Source organism: Perognathus longimembris, chromosome 3 (genome assembly GCF_023159225.1).
Source record: "Perognathus longimembris pacificus isolate PPM17 chromosome 3, ASM2315922v1, whole genome shotgun sequence".
Lineage (NCBI taxonomy): Eukaryota > Metazoa > Chordata > Mammalia > Rodentia > Heteromyidae > Perognathus > Perognathus longimembris.
The window spans coordinates 32,442,282-32,465,430 of NC_063163.1; the positions used below are offsets into that span (position 1 = coordinate 32,442,282).

At 34.8% G+C, this 23,149-nt stretch overlaps 1 protein-coding gene across 1 annotated transcript in view; it reads left to right on the forward strand.

The window, feature by feature from the left end:
- The window catches only part of Diaph3 (diaphanous related formin 3), a 433,505-nt gene that overhangs the window by 233,995 nt on the left and 176,361 nt on the right, over positions 1-23,149 (forward strand). Inside the window, exon 21 of the mRNA XM_048341270.1 lies at positions 10,406-10,645. Within this exon, the coding sequence (XP_048197227.1) occupies positions 10,406-10,645 (240 nt within the window). The remainder of the gene's footprint in view (positions 1-10,405; positions 10,646-23,149) is intronic.

The following is a 23,149-nucleotide window of genomic DNA, read 5'->3' on the forward strand; positions in this document are numbered from 1 at the left end:
GGGTTCTAATGTGGCAACAGAGAATATTTTGTCAAATGGCATAGACAAAGTCACAGGGAAAGGATTGGTCATTTCAACTACCTTGGGTAGCTATTTGAAAGGATGAGCGGGTTAACAAATATTGCAAGAAAGGCCCTCTTTACTTCACTTAGCTAATCTGCAGCACAGGGGACTTCTCAATCACTATTTGTAGCTCTGACTCTCCCTCCTGAAAATGCCACCAGCTTGAATATTTATTGGCAGTCCTAGCTTTTGAACACACAGATAAAAGGATCATCTGGCTGGAATTCCACCTCAAGACCTGACAGTGTTGTTATAATTTTTGTTGGATCCTGCTACCAGCTTTAGCTTTCTCCTTTACTCTGTGGTTAACCTTTACCTCATCCACTGATCAATCTTGAATATGTAATTAATTAACCACTTGCAAGTTCAGAGGTTTTAACCAGAGTGACTCTTGAATGGAAGTATCACATTAATAAGCATTAATGATTTCTCAAATCCCTTCCTTTGTTTAGGGAAATTTGAAAAAAACAGTCAGGGGTCATTGTGCTTGTAGTATATTTGTTTAATCCGTAGTAATGTAGAACCAGATTTAAAGTAGAATATACTGGGAACTTAAATCTTAAGACAGTATTATTGAGAAGAGAAGGAACTTTAAGAAAAACAACACTGCTCTTCATCATGTCTATATTTGCACTGGCCACTTGTTGATTATTTTCAGGTCCTGTGCTTCACATTTTGAAAATGCTATGCATTTCCAAAGAGCAGGTAGTAATAGCCCCCTCAACAAGTGGGCTAATGACTTAAAAAGAGACTTCTCTGAGGAGGAAATGAGAATGGCTAAGAGACATATGAAAAAGTGTTCTACATCACTGGCCATAAAAGAAATGCAAATCAAAACAATATTGAGATTCCATCTCACCCCAGTAAGAATGTCCTATATCAAGAAAACCAACAATAACAATTGTTGGAGGTGATGTGGCCAAAAGGGAACCCTACTTCATTGATGGTGGGAATGTAAACTGGTTCAGCCACTCTGGAAAGTGGTATGGAGATTCCTCAGAAGGCTAAACATAGAACTCCTCTATGACCCAGCAGCCCTACTTTTGGCTATCTATCCAAAATACCATAAACAAAATTACACTAAAGCCACCAACACAACAATGTTCATCGCAGCACAGTTTGTCATAGCTAGAATCTGGAACCAACCCAGATGCCCCTCAGTAGAAGAATGGATCAGGAAAATGTGGTACATATACACAATGGAATTTTATGCCTCTATCAGAAAGAATGTCATTGCCCCATTTGTAAGGAAATGGAAGGACTTGGAAAAAATTATACTAAGTGAAGTGAGCCAGACCCAAAGAAACATGGACTCTTTGGTCTCCCTTATAGGGAATAATTAGCACAGGTTTAGGCAGGTCACAGCAGAGGATCACAAGAGCCCAATAGCTATCCCCTTATGAACACATAAGATGATGCTGAGTGAAATGAACTCCATGTTATGGAAACGATTGTTATATCACTGTTGTAACTACTGTCAACGTGCTATGTGTAACTGTAGCTTCTATTATTGATGATCCTCTTGTATTCCCTTCCTGTGGTTGTACCTATACTATCTCTGTATCTTATCTGAGTATATTGGAAACCATGTATACTGGTAAACAGTGGTATATAGGGTAAAAGTACAAACAACTACAAAAGCAATACTTGCAAAACTGTTTGGTGTAAATGAACTGAACAACTCATGGGGGGAAAAGGAAAGGGGAAGGGGGGAGGAGGGAATGAGGGACGAGGTAACAAACAATACAAGAAATGTATCCAATGCCTAATGTATGAAACTGTAACCTCTGTGTATATCAGTTTGATGATAAATATTTGAAAAACAAAAACAAAAACAAATCTAAAGAGCAGGTAGTGAGCTCTTACTATAAAAATAAAAAAGATACTTGTAAGCATGAAATTTTAGTTTTAGTTTGTTATTTGTACCGTCTTAATTTCTACTTGTTCATTCAACATTGTGATTTAAAATTTTTCATGCAGGTAGCTAGAAAGTGAGGCATTGGATTTCATAATCGAATTGTGGGGTTTGGGTTTTTAAACTTTATTTATTCATTCATTCATTTGCCAATCCTAGGGCTTGAATTCAAGGCCAGGGTGCTGTCCCTGAGGTTTTGTTCAAGGCTAGCAATCTGCCACTTGCCACAGGTTCCATTTCTAGCCTCCCTCCCTCCCTCCCTCCCTCCCTCCCTCCCTCCCTCCCTCCCTCCCTCTCTCTCCCTCCCTTCCTCCCTCCCTCCTTCTCTTTGCTTTTCTTTCTTTCTTTTTATTGGAGACAAGAGTCTCATGGAATTTCATGGTAGAGATGGCTTTGAACAGTGGCTCTTAGATCTCAGCCTACTAAATAGCTAGGATTATGGTTGTGAGCCACTAGCACTTGGCTGAGGTTTTCTTTTTAATATTGATTTTTCTTTATATCATTTTTGATATGGAAGCATGGTGCTTTCTAGTCAGACCATCTATGTACTATTGTAGTATTGGAATTTTATGGCACAATCTGTTTAATTTGTTTCATTTAGGAAAACAAAACAAAACAAAACATCATTACAGTCACATACTAATTACTAGCCATGCATCATTCATTTGAAATAAAGCCTAGAGTCTTTTGTAGTTATAAGCAAAAAGGTCTCTAATGATTCATCACTTTGCAAACAGCATTGTTTTAAGGTTGCTTTTTAGATCAATCATCTAGTGCCTGGGAAGCATTTTTCATACTCTGAAAATCTTACTACCTTTGTCTATATATATTCTTGAAGGCTACTGGAGAAATAGAATGGTAAAGATAAATCTGCTCTTAAAGTTCTAAATTACTGTCAATTTTCTTGCAGTTGGGACTTGCATTTTAATTATTACATATATCTCAGGTTTATTTACACTTTTATGCCACACCCTTGGGGGCCCTGTTATTTCCAGAGCAGTCTCTAGGTTTCAGTTTTAATAAGATTGAGTTGATACTGTAATGTAATATGCATTCTATTCAATATGCTAACGTGCAGATGTAAAGTTTGATGAATATTTATCATTTTTTATATATTTTTAAAAGGCTTCCCTATGTACCATTTCCCCCTAGATTTTTTTTTACTACTAATTATATAGAATAAGTAGTACAGGGAAACCTTTGTGGCTATCTCTGTAAACACACACAATACACTTTAGTGGGAATGAGGTTAGAACACAATCAAACAAATGGTGCAAAATGTAAAAAATAAAAGTGGTTAAGCTAGAAGATATTAAATATTTTAATAGCTGAAATTTTACAAAATCTTTAAAAATTCAGTTTCTAGTAACATGGAAAAACTGAAAATAATTAGGAATAATTTCAATACTTATGTATGCTATACACAATTATTAAAGAGAAATATGCAAGTCCAGTTTGATCAGACAATAGGTAGAATCTACATCATTACAAGAAGAAAAATCATGATGTCATAACACCTAGTCTTTGAGCTGTTGAAAGATTTTCAGTTATAGCAAAAGAATTTTAGCAGAGGATGTAGTTTTCTCTGCTCCTAGGAAGCAAGGATCAAGTTCACAGTAGCAAGCTAGGTGAGATTTTTCTTCCTCTAGAGAAAGGCAGTGTTCTTCTCTAAGCATAAGCAGTGTGTCAGTTTCCCTTGATTTTGTGTGTGTGTTTACACATGCTTCAGCCAGCCATACTTGCTTGATAAGTCGGATAAATATGAAACAGAACCAGAGGTTTAGTATTAGTAAGAGGCACTGGGCTACTAGCCCTGTTAGAAAGGAGTTCTTAACACCTTCCAACCACAGGTGGCATTCACTCAAACAGATAAAAGAAAATGTACTTTAAGAGTGGGCAACAAAGGAAAAAAGGATCTGAGATCTGCTCTGCTCCTACCCCTTCCCCACCAAACATCAAGTCTTGAATAACCCTTAAAGGAAAATAATTTGGAGACTAAGTAAGACTAGGGAAAACTTGTTAATTTTTATGAATTAACAGTGACGAGGTGTGGAAAATGAAACTCAACTCACTGTAGATCATCAACTACTTTCTGATTTGTCTGGTAAAAAAGTCTTCAAAGGAATATCATAGAACTCAGAGTTTTACATATATGACAGTGTTCAATACTAAATTAAAATTAAGAATAATAAAATGAGGTATGTTTGAAATATAAATAAGATGTGAAATGGTCCAGCTTATGGATTTCACTTACACAGATTTATGTGGGTGTGCTGGATATGCTCAAGGAACTAAAGACAGTGATCTCTAGATAGTTAAAGGGAAACACGGTCTTGATTAAGGAATCCTTTCAGGACAATGAAAATGGTAAACATTTACCATATGGGACTATTCGAACTGAAAAGTTCAATATCTAAATTGAAAATTTTAATGTAGAGTTTAACATTATTTAGGACAGAGCAGAAGAGTCAAGAGATTTGAAGGCAGATTTATAGAGTATAAATGTACAAGTCTTGGCTTTACTTTGCTCCTATGAAACATGTAAAAACTGTACCATATGCACTTTGATGTTTTATAGTTTTCTTAAATAATTTTTAGCATAGCAGCTTTAATATCACAAGAGCACATTTATTTTAAAAAAACATTTTTTTTTTATTTTCTGAATACTCCTCAAACATACGGCACTTGAATAGCTATTTTTTTTGAAGTCTTTCTTCCAAATGAATTTAACTTTTTTTCCCCTCTAAGCATTCTGGAGATCATGAACATATTGGCCTGCTAACAGTAGAAGATAGACATATTTTTTCACATAATTAGAAGAATGGAGTTCAAAATTTTTTCTGAGTGTCTTCATTCTGCTATTAGATCATACTACTTTCACAAAGTACTTTCTCTTGTCTTTCATGGACACATTTTTTTCCCCCACATCTATGCTTATCACCCACTTCCAAAGAGAAATGAAAAACTCACTAATAGACAAATAGGAGCAAAGAGTACAGTCTGTTAAAGGATATCTCTCTGTAAGAGAGGAACATTATTTAAAATTTAGCACACTGAAATTTTTGGGCTAATAAAAAGAAATGAAAGAAATATTGACATAGTAGCAGACTGAGCTTACAGGGGTCATTCTCTACCATGTGGCACCTAATAACTACCGGAAGGAAATTAACATTCATTCTTAAAAGAATACAGTACAGGGAGTTGAGTTCCAGATGGGTTTTAAATTGTGGGTATTAATTTTCTTACTGTGATTCTCTGAATGCTATGAGAGCCTGGTTAATAGTAAAGTAGCTGCAGGCCCAAGTTCTACAAGCTTTGTGATTTGAAGCTGTTGCTTAAGCTTCCCGGAACCCTATATTATTATTCCTTCTAGTTACATATTTATGAAATATCCATTCTGTAGAATTAGAAAATTAAATGAATGGTCAATTTTATGCTTGACTTCAGAAAGAATGACAAGTATATTGAATATGAACTGAATTTTCTTTTGAAGTAAGATTGGATTAAGGTAAAGTAAGATGGGGATAAAAAGACCCCCACCCCATTTTGAACAAGATGACTTTAGATAACCTTTAATTATGAAAGAAAACACAAGGACAACCATGCATAATATTAAACATGACTGATGTCACATGTCAAATCATCCCATAGAATAATGTCAAATTAAAATTACATGTAAACATATCATGTGATACAATTATGGTATATTACATCTTCATGGGAAACCTACTCCTTACCATTTAAGACAGAAGGAAAGAGCTACACAATATGTGCCACATGCTACACTGGCAGCCACTTTTCTGTGCTTCTCATAACACTGAAAGGGGCCCAGTCTGTACTTGTTGGTTCATTGATTTTCTACAGATCTATTCACCTTGACTTGTCCCTGCTCCATCACATATGTTGCTACAAGCAAAATTTTGAAATAAAAACTTCCTTTAGTTACTGCTGTTAAACTTGTTTTTATTCGTTCTGGCATGTCTGGATGGTAGTATGAGAAAGGTCTTAGGACCATTGCTCTGTGCCTTCAAAAATAGTAAGGAGGGGCTGGGAATATGGCCTAGTGGCAAGAGTGCTTGCCTTCCATACATGAAGCCCTGGGTTCGATTCCCCAGCACTACATATATAGAAAATGGCCAAAAGTGGCACTGAGGCACAAGTGGCAGAGTGCTAGCCTTGAGCACAAAGAAGCCAGGGACAGTGCTCAGACCCTGAGTCCAAGGCCCAAGACTGGCAAAAATTAATTAGTTAATTAATTTTTTTTAAAGGAGCCAGGGACAGTGCTCAGGCCCTGAGTTCAATAAATAAATAAATGAATGAATGAATGAATGAATGAATAAATAAATAAATAATTTTAGAAAATAGTAAGGAGATAAAAGTGTTTTCACTTTTTCAGATTGATCTTCAGATTAAAACACATTGTCTTAACTTCGGTATTACGAGTTTATATTAATAATATTTGATAACGATAAACTTACAAGGTTACTCTACAAAAGTGAAATTCTGCCTTCTGTCATTCCAGTTACTAGTTTATGAATCATTTTTACCATAACCTTACCTGTTTTTTTCTTTATTCTCAAAGTGAAGTACAGAGGGGTTACAGTTTCATATGTAAGGCAGTGAGTACATTTCTTACCGAACTTGTTACCTCCTCCCTCATTTTTCCCTCGCCTCCCCCCTACCTCTTAACTGTTTTGTTTTTTTTAAAGTAACTTTCAGTTGCCCTTTGGAATAGTATTCAAGTACCATTGGTCTTGATTTCTGCGTTTAGTTTAGTCTTTGACAGACAGTCAGGTTTCTAGACTTCTTTGGGATGGAACAGAAGGGAAAATATATGTAGAGATGAGGTAAAAAAATATTTTTCAAGCATATGTACATAATTTTCCTCCCTTTTTACCCTATGATTCCAACTGAGGAAATAAAATTTGGTTTAAACATGAGATTTTTACCCTTCTCTTACAACAGGTCACAAAATTTAGACCAGGAACATTAGCTTTAGTTGGACCTTTTTGTCTTAAAAAAGACAATTCTGAATCAGTGCAGCATTGATACTCACCAGACAATATGTTGGAAATGAACTTTACAACTGGGGCCGGGGGGGGGGGGGGGTTACTGGGAAGGAGGGAAAGTGGGATAAAAAAGAGGGAGGTGGGTAGCAATGTCTGACAAGAAATTTACTCATTACCTTACATATATAACTGTAACCCCTCTGTACATCACCTTGACAGTAAACTTAAGAGAAAAGGAAGGAAGGAAGGAAGAAGGAAGGAAGCAAGCAAGCAAGGAAGGAAGGAAGGAAGGAAGAAAAGGAAGGAAGAGGGCAAATATTCGGTTTAGGTGATAATTGTACCACTAATGAGGAAACTACGGCCAGGAATAAGTTCCAGATGACCTGTCAAGTCATTCCAGCTCAGTAGTTTTGTTTAAAATACATTTATTTAATAATAGTCAAAACACTAATTTATTGAAAGTTGGAAGTAAGAACAACATGAAAAGGACATACAATGAAAAATGTTTCATTCAAACTCTGTTTCTAGGTTACCTTTGCTGACTTTGCTTTGTCAGGGATTTTTATGAACTTATAGTACTTTGTTCTATATTACATCATAGACTTTATCTTTCCAAGATACCTGTCCCTAGTGCCAGATAGACTCATTACTCATACAAATCTGGGTTATATTTTTCTAGGAAAATTAATTACTTTATGTTAGCTGCATATGGTTAGCTTGTCAGCAGGAAAGCTTTAACATATTTTGGGAGTGGTATAATGTAGGCATTTAAGCACTTTTTTCTCCTCTGTGTGCATGAAACAGTATATTTATATATATATATGTATATATTAGAAAATAATGTAGCAAGGGATACTAGAGAATTCTTATTCATGTTTATCATACTGCCAAATACTTTCTAGTCTTAAATGAGGGCTTCAAGTGAAAATAGGACATCTTATGAATGGCTGTAATTTCACATAAGGCATGAAAATTTTTTTTATATATATGACTTTTAAAGGACATATTAACTGTCAGAGTATGTCTCATGTTACCAATATAACATGTAGATATTTGTTTTGTAATGTTTATGCATAAAACCAAACTCCAGGGATGTAAATCTATTTTGAGGAATATTTTTCAGAGAAGTTAAATGAGTTTATGAGAAGTAGTTACTGCTTAAACCCTACTTTGTCTACTAAGTACCTTACAGGATCAACTCATGTCCAGTAAGAATTTATTTTCTAATAGTGTCATCCTTGTCTTTCACAATTTGATATCGTCTGTACTTTATGAAACATTATTTTAAGTCTTTGTTGTGTTTGCAGTCTTTTTACTCTTCTATGGAAGAAAAGAGATTTGTAGACAAGGGAATTTGATATCATTCTCTGAAGTCAAGGAATTCAGAATCTTATGAGGTCTTACTAACTGCTGTATTATTAGACTTCTCAGTATCTTGTTTATATCAATATTAACATATGTCATATGTGGCTGAAGAAAATGCTAGATATAAATTGGATATTTAAATTACTTGCCAAAGGAATGCTTCAGTCACTGTAACGATTCAGTCCATTTGTAACCATTTAACTGTATGTTGTTGAAAATAATTATTGTTATACTATGATTGAGTACAGTTCTGTGCCTGATTTTTTTCCCGTCATATTTGGCACCCTGCAAATAATGTTTTACTTTAGCTTTTCCTTTGGGGTTGATGACAGTAAGAACCAGTCATGTCACTATTTTTTCCCCCAGCCTTGATTCAAATTACTTCTCATATTTCCTTGCATAATGTCATTTAAGTCTCAAATGATAAATTCACTAAATTCTTTGCAATGGAGGAATTCATAGGGAGCTTCAATTCAGAGTACTTCATGTTTATATGTAAGCAGTTTTTCCCTCCCATGTGTTCATAGAACAAATTTTATATTTTAGCCTTTACTCTTTATTATATTCATTGTAATGTTTTTCTTTCTTTTAAAATATTTTCATATAATTTATTTAAATTTTTTGGAAAGATGATATACAGTGAGCTTGCAGTTACATGAGTGAGGTAATAAGTACATTTCTTTTTGAACAGTGTGACACCCTCCCTCACTTTTTCCTAATTTTTTCCCTGCTCACCCTCTTATCTCTAAGTTGTATAGTGCATTTCCAACATAGTATCTAGTATCACTGCTAAATTAGGTTACCCTTTGTACCACCATCTCTGTGCTTCCGTTCCCCAAATCAGATAAACTAATCATCATCATCATCATCATCATCATCATCATTATTATTATTATTATTATTTTGCCAGTCCTGAGCCTTGAACTCAGGGCCTGAGCACTGTCCTTGGCTTCTTTTTGCTCAAGGCTAGCACTCTGCTACTTGAACCACAGCGCCACTTCTGGCCCTTCTCTATATATGTGGTGCTGAGGAATTGAACCCAGGGCTTCACGTATAGAAGGCAAGCATTCTTGCCATAGGCCATATTCCCAGCCTCCAGATAAACTTATATACAAGACAAAAGGTACAGACATCAAAAACAGTGATAAAATGAATAAACCCAAGGAAGAAAGAAATGACTACAAATAGTACAATGTGTAATTTACTTCTATTATATATGTTTTTAATCAAATCACCTCCCTGCAATGTTCTTTGTGTTCCCATCTTCTTACTCTATTAAAACAACTTTTCACAATATCATGATTCTGTTTTCATACATTTGTACAAAGTTCCTTTGTTCTTTTTGAAATATCCACTTACCCACATTCCTGGAAGAGAAACCCAGAATTCCCAAACAGGGTTAACATGGCATGTGATAGACGTGTGGCTTTGTACCACCTCATTCTCAAGCTACTCCCATGTTTTCTAACTCTGATTCTGCTAATTTAGTATGTGTCAAGAGTCATTCCACTCTCTGTGTTTCTGAAGAAAGTCAATTTAGCACAAATTGGGACCTATTTACTCTCTCTCTATCTAACACATACTGTTAGTCAGCAGGGCTTCTGAGGACAGCAATTGCTATTTGAAGAAAACAAACCTTTTTTAGACCTTTCTTGAATATGTTTTAAACATGACCTCGTGCATTTCAATACTGAAGAGTTGATTTAAGATCCTGATATGAATGCTTTGTAATTAGTTGCCTATGTATCCTGTTATATTTTTTAGATTTGCCTTTTAAAAATCATATTTATTACTTAATTAGTCATCAGTGTTTCATTAAGGCTTTCTTTTCATTGCACATCTAAATTGTTAATTTTGTGTTTTTGAGGGATGACTCTGGATTCCTTACAGAAATAAGCAGAATTCTCGTCTCTCTTCCTGCCATCGGTTTCAGGGGACATATTGCCTCTTCGGTTCTGTCATACCAATAAATCATCCCAGATTAGTTGCAATCATACAGTACTAAAGTATACCATGCATTTTAAAGGAAATCTGCTATTTTCTTTTCAATCAGATGAGCAATGTGAAGAGACTACGGCCACGGCTCACTGCTATTCTCTTTAAGCTTCAGTTTGAAGAGCAGGTGAACAACATCAAACCTGACATCATGGCTGTCAGTACTGCCTGCGAAGAGATAAAGAAGAGCAAAAGCTTTAGCAAGTTGCTGGAACTTGTGTTGCTAATGGGAAACTACATGAATGCTGGCTCCCGGAATGCTCAAACCTTCGGATTTAACCTTAGTTCTCTCTGTAAAGTGAGTTTGTTTTTCTTAAAACACGTATTTGCCTGAACACTTGCTCTTAAATGTCAGCCCTGATTACATTATTGAATTTTTTTAATTTTGATGTGCTCATTATCAAGAACTTGAACTGAACCATGAACTCAAACCCAGAGTGAACTGAGCTAATTTACTCAACCTCTGAACTAAATCCAAATATTAATTTTCTCTGATCTGCAAATCCTTCAGTTGTTTAATAACAAAATTATTTCGTAAACCTGTGCTCTCTCAGAGCAATGAAATGGAACATAAAAATATTGTTTAAGCTATATTTGTTTAGTTCAAGGATCTGCATATGGTGATATATATTGAATTTTGCTTAGGATTGTCCAAAATTTTACCTGTAACTAAATATTTCTCTGCATTGTCTTTTATGACTAGGAGAAGAAGACTGCTTTGTATAGGAAGGGGAAATTATATTAGAACTAAACGTTCCTCCAATGTCATTGATGAGTTTAAAAGGTTTCTAACTGCAATTTTAAAGGATATGAAAAGGGAGTAAATTTGTAGGTTTGCTGCATCTTTTTTAAAGCTCCTGGGATTTTTCCATAGGTTGAATTTACTTGCAACCAATATATTCAGTGTTTTGTATAACAGAACTCTTTCCTGAGGACTGGCCCATCCTAATAGTGCCTTATTGATCTGCTTACAGTAAATTCTTCTCAGTTACACCTCACCAAAAAAGCCTTCTCTTATTCTGGACCTTATAAATTATAACTTCAGCACTCTCAAATTAAGGAATTTGATTATTGCTATTGCCTGTTATATAGGAAGATGAAAATAAAGAAAACAGGTTATGAACATTTATTTCTTTGGTGATCACATGAATTTTCTCACAGTTTTCCTATCTAAGCCTTTCATTCATACCTGTGCCTACTGAGTTTTCCCTTCTTCCATTTTCATCTTTTTCTTCTGCATTTGTTGTCATGGACTTCTGTATTTGGTCGAGTTCCCTTTGTCGATGACATATTTCCTGAAACACAGTATAGACTGCATATCGATGGAGTACTTTCTGAGATGCAGTCCTGTGCCAGATGCTTTGCCATATCATCTCATTAATGGAGTGATTAATATTTACATGGCATATGTGGAGTTCACATTTTCTACACGTAAACCACTAATTATGATTGAGTGTTTCTGTGGAACTGTATTCAAAATGCTAGCAGCTGAGTTAGGCTGGAGAGGCTAGCTTAGCTTCTAGAGGGCAACTAATTGTCTAGAGATGTTGAATGAGGAGGAGGAATATCACAGAGAAAAAGCCATTCTAGACAAGTGAAAGAAGTTTGCATGAAAGCTTATGGTGTGGCATGTGTGTGTTCCCTGAGTGATCTAGTACCTTTGGTGTTATATGGGACAGATTTGGGAAAAACAAGATGGGGTTGGAAATGGGTGTACATGGTTCAGAGCTGTGAATGGCACTCTGGTGGTGTTGATTGTCTGAGGATATATTATACTCAAAAGTAGGTAATGTCATCTGATGCTTGGTTGCAAGATAATCCTAAAGATAATGTGCAAGAAAGCCAAGTGTTGTCAGGTATTGTTGTCATTAAACATATATGGATATTTAAATGCATTTAAAATTTAAACAAAATTAAAATTTTATTAGTCGTAGTTGTTGCTTCATGCTATGTTTTCAGTATCTGCACTGGCAGCATAGATATACCTCAGTTCCACCACTGCAGAAAGTTTTATAGGTCAGTTCTGGGTTTGAGAGTTATAGTGGGGAAATACTTAATGACTTGCTGACATGAAATACGGGACAAGGAGCATGAGAAGAAATTGATGTCAGAAGATAAATATGGAATATAGTCTTGAAAGTGAAGGAAAGAGAGAAGCATCAACTATAATTTCTGTTTCTAGTTTAGCCAACTGATAGGTTGATATAGCTGCTTACACATATGAAGTGATTGCTCAAAGGGAAATAGGATGTTGTTTTCTTGTGATTACATAAAGGAGATCTTATTTAAACTGCTCTATGCAATAATATAGTAAATGTTTGCATGTGTATTGTATAGCATTCTCTGTATTTTGATGTGACAGAGTCTCAAGGTAAGGTGTGGTAGTGGCATTTGAGAAAGGATGCTAGACAAGATGGAGGGAAATATACAAATTCAACGTTTGGGGACTCCACAGTGAGTGATTATCACAGGTCTGAAGGAGGAGACAAGTTAGACTGCCAAATCTAAGCTTTCCCTGAGAAGGAAAAAGGAAGCAACAGGAAGATATAGAATAAGGTATGGGTGAAGGGAAGTCCACACCTGCAATTCTACAAGGGGTTGTTTCCTAGCACAAAGTGTCTGCTTCATTTTAGTTTTACATTTCAGAAATATAGTTGACCAACAAAAGTTGGCTGCTTGCCCTTTTTCATGCCTTCTCTTCAGAGAGCTGTTGACAGAAGACTTGAGTCTGATTAATGAGGTGGAATAGCTTAAAGTAGTGCTTGTTGCATAGTAAATAAATACTCAATACATAGCTACTGAATGAATGAACTTGTTGCAATATACACAGTGTAGAGTGCCATATTTATTTTGTAGTTGAAAATAGATTTACTCTCATTGAGATACAATCACTGATGCACAGTACTTCAAAAATTCTATACAAATGCAATACATGCTGTTACTCTTTTACAACATTACTCTGCAAATCACTTAATCTGTCTCGAGATAAAGAGCTGACTATATTTTTGTGCAATGATACTCGGTATTTTGATCATCTCTTGTAGGAGCCTTCTGTTGTGCCAGAAACAAAATAAATACTATAAGTTCATAGTTTTATTAGACTACATGTCAAGTTGAAAGCATATTTTGAACAAGATGATATCTCATCATGTTTGTTATCAGAAGTACCAGCTTGATCTTTGACAATTGTGATTGAATTTTTCACACTGCATATAAAGCATTTGGTTTGTTGATAATCCTCTACAAAAGAGTCCCATATTTATTTGACAGTAGAAAATCAGGGAAGTGTTTTGATCTGATAAGGCATGCTGAGTAATTATATGATATTAATCATACTCTATCTATAATCTTTACTGTTAAGTGACCTTCTCAAGTTAAAAGTAAGTCAAAAATGCATGGTAACTTATTAATTGGTAAAGTTGTGTTTTTCAGAAATATCTACATTAATCCTGAACTCTATGTACATCATAGTTATATCATTTTATAGCTATCCTATATTTTCTTGACATGTGTAATCAAGATAACTAACCATCTTTTCTCTGAATTTAGAGAGAGTGATTAATTTCCTTTTATCCCAAAGATTTAAAGTTTTTATGACAAATAAATACTGAGTAAAAAATGAGATACAAGATAAACTTAAACTTAGATTTTTTTTCCAAAAGATGTGAGTAAGAATTAAAATTGATCTGCTGATGTGAGGAGTGTGTGTGTGTGTGTGTGTGTGTGTGTGTTCATAGTATGTCGCAAATGTTTTCTTGAAACTTTTTGCTACAAATTATGTTTTTTTTTAAATCTCATTAGATAAAGCTGAAGATCCCCAAAAATTTACACATAGATTTTTTTCAAGGACAAATGTGTTGAGCAGTGTTCTTTTAAATAGTGCTGGACAAATAATTGTATTTGGATCTTTCATCCACTGCCTTCCCTTTCTCCCCTTACCCCACAGAATATATATTCGGGGCCTCCTGAAGGCTTTCTATGCTGTCATATACCTCATCGTAAAATACAAATATACTTTACAATGACAGTAATGCTACTCCTAGTTTAGGTAAAATGCTATAAAAAACTTTTCTTTCTGAGGACTTAACTTTTTAAAAGGATAAACCTTCTAATATAAATGGAGGAGTGCCTGTCACTCATGAAATTCTCCAAAGATATTACTCTGACCAAAAACTAGATAATCAGCATTTGCAATTTTGTACATAAACACACATGCTCATGTACGTAAATACATATACTGTACATACATACTGTTATTACTGAAATGTGAATTCATATTCTTAGAATCCATATTCTTAGAAATCCAGCTAGCAGTTGGCATATACTTGTCTGTCCACAATGCTTATATGGAAAAAGTCTGTTATCTGGTTAGTGTTGAAAATATTTCTTAAAGAGAACCTTCTGGGAAGTCTTTTTTCTTTTTCTCCAAGTAGATCAATATTCTAATTAAGGCATATCTATTGACCCAGATATCAAAGGTCAGCATCACATTCAAATATACAAAGATTTTGACCAAAACAATTATAAATCTTCACAATTAAACAAATGTCTACTAATTATAATGAGATGAGTAATTTGTATATAAAAATCATTCTACATAGATTCATATAGGTATTTGTCCTATGTAATTAGATAACTTGAATTCCTAAAGAAATAGGCATAAATTTGGAAGAATAATAAATATAACTAATTTTTGAATAATGCTCATTCATTAAGATAATCATAGAAACAAGTAACTGAACACCACTTTAAATTTTCGTACATTGTCACTTGTTGAACTCTTACTGTTGCCTGCAGAACATTACTAAGTTTCTTCTCATAAGTGAAGTTATCAAAAGATCTACTCTAATGGGGTGGTGGTTTGGGAAGTAGGTGGGAAGAGGATGGGGAATGGCAGGCATTTTTGTCTACATTCCTTTTTTATTCTAATACACAACTTTCCGTGTTATCTTCTGGATAGTTCTTTTTTTTTTTTTTTTTGCCAGTCCTGGGCCTTGGGCCTGAGCACTGTCCCTGGCTTGCTTCCCGCTCAAGGCTAGCACTCTGCCACTTGAGCCACAGCGCCGCTTCTGGCCGTTTTCTGTATATGTGGTGCTGGGGAATCGAACCTAGGGCAGGCACTCTTGCCGCTAGGCTATATCCCCAGACCCTGGATAGTTCTTTTTTAAGCACAGACTATCCTAAGTAAACTAACTTCACCAAGCCTATGATGCTAACGATATACAACGAAAATAGTCCTTTTACCTTTGTTTTAATATCTTCACTAAACTCACTTAGTAGTTTTACGAAACGAATACTTCTTTCTTAGATTACAGTGACTTGCACCCTGGAGTTTTCTTCAAAAATACTAGTACCATAACGACTTTATGAGTAGTATTTTAAAATGAGCTCCGTAGGTGATTTTAATAGTCTAAACCCAGAATCATTTTATGTTGTATACCGTACATACTTAAATGAAAATTGAAATTTTTGATTCATTATTTGGAACCAACCAAACAACAAACATAAAGGAAGGAAAACTAAACAATACTAAAATGAAAAACAAACAACTTAGGGATGAGTTGTGAAAATATTTTCTCCAAAATGCTGCTTTTCTCTCATGCCAATCTGAATGCTGTTCTGAAAATGGAAACTTTGAGGAAGAATGTGAATTTCAGACACAGAGTGGAATGGAAATAAGTCAGAAGCCTTGTCCTGAGTTATAGTTGAAGCCCTTTTCTTGTTCGGTGAGAATTTTAATGACTCTAAACTAGGAGACATTACCTAAGCTTTTCATGAATGGTTTCTATTTTATATACCGAATCATTCTGGGTAACTTTATAATTTTTGTGAGATTTTCCTTTTTCTTTGCATGTACCCCTTTTCATCTATGAAGTTATTTAAAGAAAGATCTCTGCCAACCAATCGTTTGTTCCATCTGTAGTCATTGTGTGTTTTAGTTTTCTTTTTTTTTTTTTATCAGATTGGCAAAATCTTACCAGTACACTTTGGCAACCATTAAAAGTACAGTAGTCACGAGCCAAAGGTATGTAGAAAACAAATGCCATTCTTATTTTATGTACATCCAACTAAATGAGAGAGATCCTGGTTTCTAACACAACATGAAACTACTTAAAATTCTTAGCCACCTTTGACTAATTCATTGGCATATTTAGTCGATAGTATTTTCCAAAAAAAAAAATTAACTGGGTTTATTTAGGCTTTTTAAATAAATTATTTCTCTATCATTTTTTCCTCCATTGTTTCAGCCATTGTAAATTAGAATATAGTAGTATAGCTTTGTCAGGCACAGACCTATGTGCTATCATCTTTGATCACAACTTTGATAACAACTTCAATCAAAGGCTTCAGCTCTGTCTGTCAAACTAAGTTTTACCCAAATACTCAGCCTCATAAGAAACTACTAGAGCACCACTGTTATCGGTTGCAACCATGATTAGTCCCAGTTACTCTCTTGTTTAGTTCAGTCTCTTCCTTTATATTTAATAAATGAAAACTTGAAAAGAAGATACTACTGATTTTCTTAGGAAGTTTACTGTTTGCCTCTATTTAATTAAGAGTGCTTTATTGTTCTGTATTCTGGCATCAGATGCAAAATGTGCCAAATGATTCATATAGTTATAATTCTTGTACTTACTTCTGTCCTAAACTACAAATATTTTATTTAAAGTTAGCATTATTCTGCACTAATGATTATTATATTCAAATTACAGCAGATCAATATTGGTTGCAAGCATTGAAAATATTTTATTGTATCAAATACATGTGCTACATAAGAAGATAGAGCCAAAGTTGGAAATCTTTTTCCTTAGGAAACTAGTAATGTATGACAAATACAATCTTAATTAAGAAAAGAAAAAAAAATGAAGGCAGGAAGGGTGGGAGGGAGGAAAGCAAGGTAGGAAGGGAGATTGGGAAGGAAATATTCACGAATGCTTTGGAGTTGGAGGCATAGCTCAGGTGGTCTCATATAAAACTGAAAAAAAAATAAGGAAGGTACAGTTTCCCCATATCAAAAAAAGGTGCCTATCCTTAGGGATCCTATCAATATTAAAAGGATATTAAAGGAGTAGTATGCATAATTCAGTGCCTGCAGATTTGATGACTGTGATGGAATAGACTCTTTTCTCATAGGAATAGGAGTAAGAGTAGAATGTCTCTGCTCATTTCTTGTATTTAACATGGTATTGAAGTTCTAGCTAATTCAATATGACAGGAAAAGAAATTAAAGATATTTTGCTTGAGAAACAAGAAGTGGAACTGTGTTTGCTCATAGAAGAAATTATTGTCTATTCAGAAGCTAAGTAAAATGACACAGTAACCACCCTGGAATTTCTAAATGGATATTACAAAGTTTTAGGACATGATAAAAAAAATAGATTTGTCCACACTAATGAGCAATTGTAATTTGAAATAAAAAACAATATATCATGGCATAGCACTTCCTTAAAATCCCCAACTATTGTTCTAACAATGTATATGCAAAATCTCTATGAAGAAAGTTATGAAACTTAGATGGAAAAAATAATCAGACAGTGAAATATCAAAATACTCTATGTTCATCAATGGAGTCACAGTATTTTAAATATGTCATTTCTTTCCAACTGACCTTTAGCTTCAACATGTCTGATGTAAACTCCTTGCAAGTTTTGTGGATATTGACAAAATGATTTCCAAGTTTATATGGAGAGACAACAAGATCTAGAGTAACAAAGTATTACTTGAAAAGAGGACTTAAATTGCAACTTTGACACTACCTGACATCAAGACTTGATATAAAACTGCCATTATGTAAACATTGTGCTCTTACATCAGGTGTAGAGATGGCTGAGAAAAAGGAAATTAGAGGTAGATATAGGAAAGAGAAATGGATAGGAACCGGGAGTAAAGAAACAGTATCACATAAATATGGTTAACGGATCTTTGGCAAAGATGCAAAGAATTCATGTGGAAAAATAGTCTCCAAAGAAATATGTAAGAACACATAAACATTTAGGTGCCCAAACCGAGCAAACTAGAACAAAAAAGAATGTTTGCAACAATCTCATGTCTTTAACAAAATTTACTCAAAATTTATTATGAACCCTAACCATTAAATGGTTAGACACTCTAGTGTGTCTAGAGTGCAGAAAATCCATGTGACCTTAAAGTTGAAAGTCAAGCACTTAGAGTCCATGTTTCTTTGGGTCTGGCTCACTTCACTTAGTATAATTTTTTCCAAGTCCTTCCATTTCCTTACAAATGGGGCAATGTCATTCTTTCTGATAGAGGCATAAAATTCCATTGTGTATATGTACCACATTTTCCTGATCCATTCGTCTACTGAGGGGCATCTGGGTTGGTTCCAGATTCTAGCTATGACAAGTTGTGCAGCGATGAACATTGTTGTGCTGGTGGCATTACTGTGATTTTGTTTGTGGTCTTTTGGATAGATACCCAAAAGTGGGGCTGCTGGGTCATAGGGGAGTTCTATATTTAGCCTTCTAAGGAATCTCCATACTGCTTGCCAGAGTGGCTGAACCTTATTGGGAATAATTAGTACAGGTTTAGGCAAGTCATAGCAGAGCATCACAAGAGCCCAATAGCTATACCCTTATGATCACATAAGATGATGCTAAGTGAAATGAACTCCATGTTATGGAAATGATTGTTATATCACAGTTGTAACTACTTTCAACGTCCCATCTGTATCTGTAGCTTCTATTATGGATGATGTTCTTGTATCACCTTCCTGTGGTTGTACCTACACTATCTCTGTAATCTTATCTGAGTATATTGGAAACCATGTATACTGGTATTAGAAGTAGGAAATTGAAAGGGAATACCAAAATTGAGAGACACAGGGTAAAAAAAGACAAACAACTACAAAGGCAATACTTGCAAAACTGTTTGGTGTAAGTGAACTGAACACCTCAGGGGGGGAAAGGGAAAGTGGGAGGAGGAAGGGGGGCATGAGGGACAAGGTAACAAACAGTACAAGAAATGTATCCAATGCCTAAAATATGAAACTGTAACCTCTCTGTACATCAGTTTGATAATAAAAATTTGGAAAAAAAAAGTCAAGCACTTTTAAAATATCACACTGAGAGAAAAATTTGATGGCCTAGATGCCATTAATGTTTGTTGGGAAAACTTAAGAGACTGAAAGTGTAAGCAACAAAATAGTAGAAAATCTTGGCAGAAAAATAAAAGCACTCTTAAAATTCAGCTAAATGAAAATGGTCTTTTGAAAAAATGACCTGAAGACATAAGCAGAAACCCCACCCAAGAAGTCTTCCAGGTGTTAAAATAACGCGGAAGGGGCTGAAATGTGTCATTCTGGCATACTGACCAAGTTAAATACACTTGTAAAGCAGCTGGTAAGAAAAGATTGCATAGACCTCTGCTCTGCTTCTTAAAACTAGAAAATGAAATTCCCAAGTAAAGAATACTTTTCTTGTATAAGAAAGACAGATACCATTGTGTTCCAGGATGAAAAGTAGAAGCAGAATACTGTAGAGACCTGTTAAAGATAACTAATGACTCAAGCCTCTCTTCATAATTTAGTAGCTTCTTTACAACTGACTATTATTTGTCCAACTGAAAATATTGGTAACTGTTCTTAGCTGCTACCTCCAGACTTCATTTCTTTACAAGGACCCCATGACACGTGAAATTTTTGCTCTCTCCTGTTTATATGCTATTTAATTCTCAATTTTGCACAGGAATCTCAGAGAATGGAAGTGGAGGTTTTCTCAGTCCTATAGCATTAAACATTACATGTATTGGGGAATTAAAGAATGCAGGAATATTACCCACTGGACTTCAGTATCTGTATCTACCTTAATAGATAAAACCAAGTAATTGATATCATGATGTCATGGTTTGGAACAGTAACCTTGATAATTCCTAGTGGCAGTGCAAAATGGTGTGTCCACATTGGAAAGCTAGCGATGACAAAGCTGCATATAATTTTACAAACCAGCTAGTGATCATACTCTTAGGCACTTAATGAAATGGTTGAAAACGTGTATACACAAAGAACTTGGATGTAAATGCTCACAGCAGTTTTATTCATAATTGCAGTTTCATTGAAGTTTTGTAATGGCAACAAGTAACCCTTTAGTAGCTGTACAGATGAACAAGATAAGCAATGAATGCACAAGGGAATGTCATTTAGGATTTAAAATAAGGAATCTCTTAAAAAATGAGACAAGATTAAATCATATTGCTAAATGAAAGAAAGCAGCCTTAAAAGTGTGACTTTCTATAAACACAGAATTATACAGACCAGGAAGATTGGTGTTTGCCAAGCATTCCAAAGAGAAGGAAGAATGAACAGGTGGGGCACAGTTTTTTTAGGATGGAGAAACTATTGTGGCAGTGTAGTGTTATGATAGATGCGTAACATAATTATATCCATCCAGTTCAGTGATGGATATGCAATTCCTTTTGCTTGTCAAAATATAGAATAATAGAACAGAAAGCTTCAACCGTAAAACTGTGGATACTAGTTAGCAATATAGTCTGCCCATATTAGTAAATTATATTAAAAAAAACTATACCACACTAATGCAAAATGTTGCTAGAGAATTTGGGTATATGGAAGGAAAGGTATATAGGAACTTACAGTAACTCTGGATTTTCTGCCTTTTTGTTTTTTCTAATAAGGAAGAAGTGTTCTAAGAACACTTGAAAAATCCTTTAAAATAAATTTTCTAATTTGTATAATTAGAACTATTTGTATTATTCTTTCCTGATCCTGATTCAAATTCTAAGCATTGTTTCAATTATTATTTACTTGAGACTGGTACTTTAAAGTCATATTCTAGTTATGTAGCTTTGTTTGGACAATATTGGACTCCAGTGCATTCTCTCAAAGTAAACCCCTTAAGAATATATTTATTGGGGCTGGGAATATGGCCTAGTGGCAAGAGTGCTTGCCTCCTACACATGAAGCTCTGGGTTCGATTCCCCAGCACCACATATATGGAAAACGGCCAGAAGGGGCGCTGTGGCTCAGGTGGCAGAGTGCTAGCCTTGAGCGGGAAGAAGCCAGGGATGGTGCTCAGGCCCTGAGTCCAAGGCCCAGGACTGGCCAAATATAAATAAAAAAAAAAAGAATATATTTATTATAATATTGTAAGTTGTAGGAATTTTCTTAATTTGTGCATACCTTCGTGGTATGGGGGGAGCACAAGTCTTACTGGATGTGGGCCTTCATTTTGTGTGATAAGTGTTTCTTTTTGGTTGAAGCAATGTAGTAGTGACAGATATCTTAGCATTTGATAATTTTGACCACCAAACAACTTAGCATTTTACTGGATGTTTTGATGTTAACTTTATTTCTTATTTTGTAAATTGTTTATTCTAATTCTTTCCCATTTGCTTGTCAATATTTACGAAGCTTTAAGTATTAAAAGCAACTAAATAATCGTCATTTTATATAGAACATTGATCCATTTTCAATATGAGGAAGAAATTAGCAGACCATTGAACGTACAAAAGGTAATGCAGTAAGCTAAGTTTTACTAAAATACAGATTTAGTTTTCCTATAGAAATTTCTGTGCTCATTAAAACTTAAGAGAAACGTGTCAAAATATAATTTAGAGAAGAGCTAATGCTATAAACCAATCTATTACAATTATAGATGGCTCTATTATAAGCATCTTCTTGGTCATCTAAATGTTTAACTCTCATTAATTTAAAATTAAGTAACACACATATACCCACCCAAATAGTGAATATCATAATTTGTTATCTAAGATTTCTATTATCTATTTACCTGGTGCCAGTTGGTTTTGTATTGTTCAAAGTATCATGAGGCTGAGAATGTGGCTTAGCGGTAGACTGCTTGCCTAGCATGCATGAAGCCCCGGGTTCAATTCCTCAGCACCACATAAACAGAAAAGGCCTGGAGTGGCACTGTGGCTCAAGTGGTAGAGTGTAGCCTGGAGCAGGATGCCAGAAACAGTGCTCAAGATCTGAGTCCCAAGCCCCAGGACTGGCAACAAAAACAAAAAATACCCCAAACATTATGAGATCATCCTTAGTATGATAGATACGGTTAGCAGTTGCATAAACATTTTATTTAATTGACGATATTATATTTCCATTTATATTGGAGAGATACTCATTCCTTTTTGTGAGATTGATCAGCACAGTGTTTATACATACATCTATGCACATGTATAACAGAAAGCATTATTCATTGTGCCCATTTTCATGTGGAGACCTTGAATATATTTTTAGAGATGCTCTTGAATGCATAAACAATCCACTTTAAAATTCCAAAGATTTGAGATATATTATGATATTAAAGTAAACCCCTGTGAGTTCATTGAGAAGAGAACTTTGATTAGCTCTCTTTTTCCGAAAGCTGTAATCTATTAAGAATAGCTGAAGACTTGTTTGAATGATATGATCTAGGTACCTTTTTATTCATTTTGTGGATATAATAGTGAAAAGAATATTACACACTCATGGAATTAGAAATGGCCTGAGTACAAAAATGTCTGCTTTTAGAGGCTTTATAGGCTAAATATAGGGGTTTTAGGACATTAGTATTTTTAAATTGCATTTTAATACACGTTATCTATTTTACTACCACTTTTGTCCACTGGTTTTGAGAATTTTGTTTCTTTTGGGAAGTAATGAAAACCTAGACTAAAAGAAGTTTTATGTGGAAGAACTACATTTTATAGTTCCTTGTTTTTACATAACAGCTTTGCCTGTATAAAGAAATGGGTTTGCATTGTCCTGTACTAAGTATGAGATATGTGATCCTGGGTAAGTTACAGGCTCTCTCTAAATCTGTTCTCT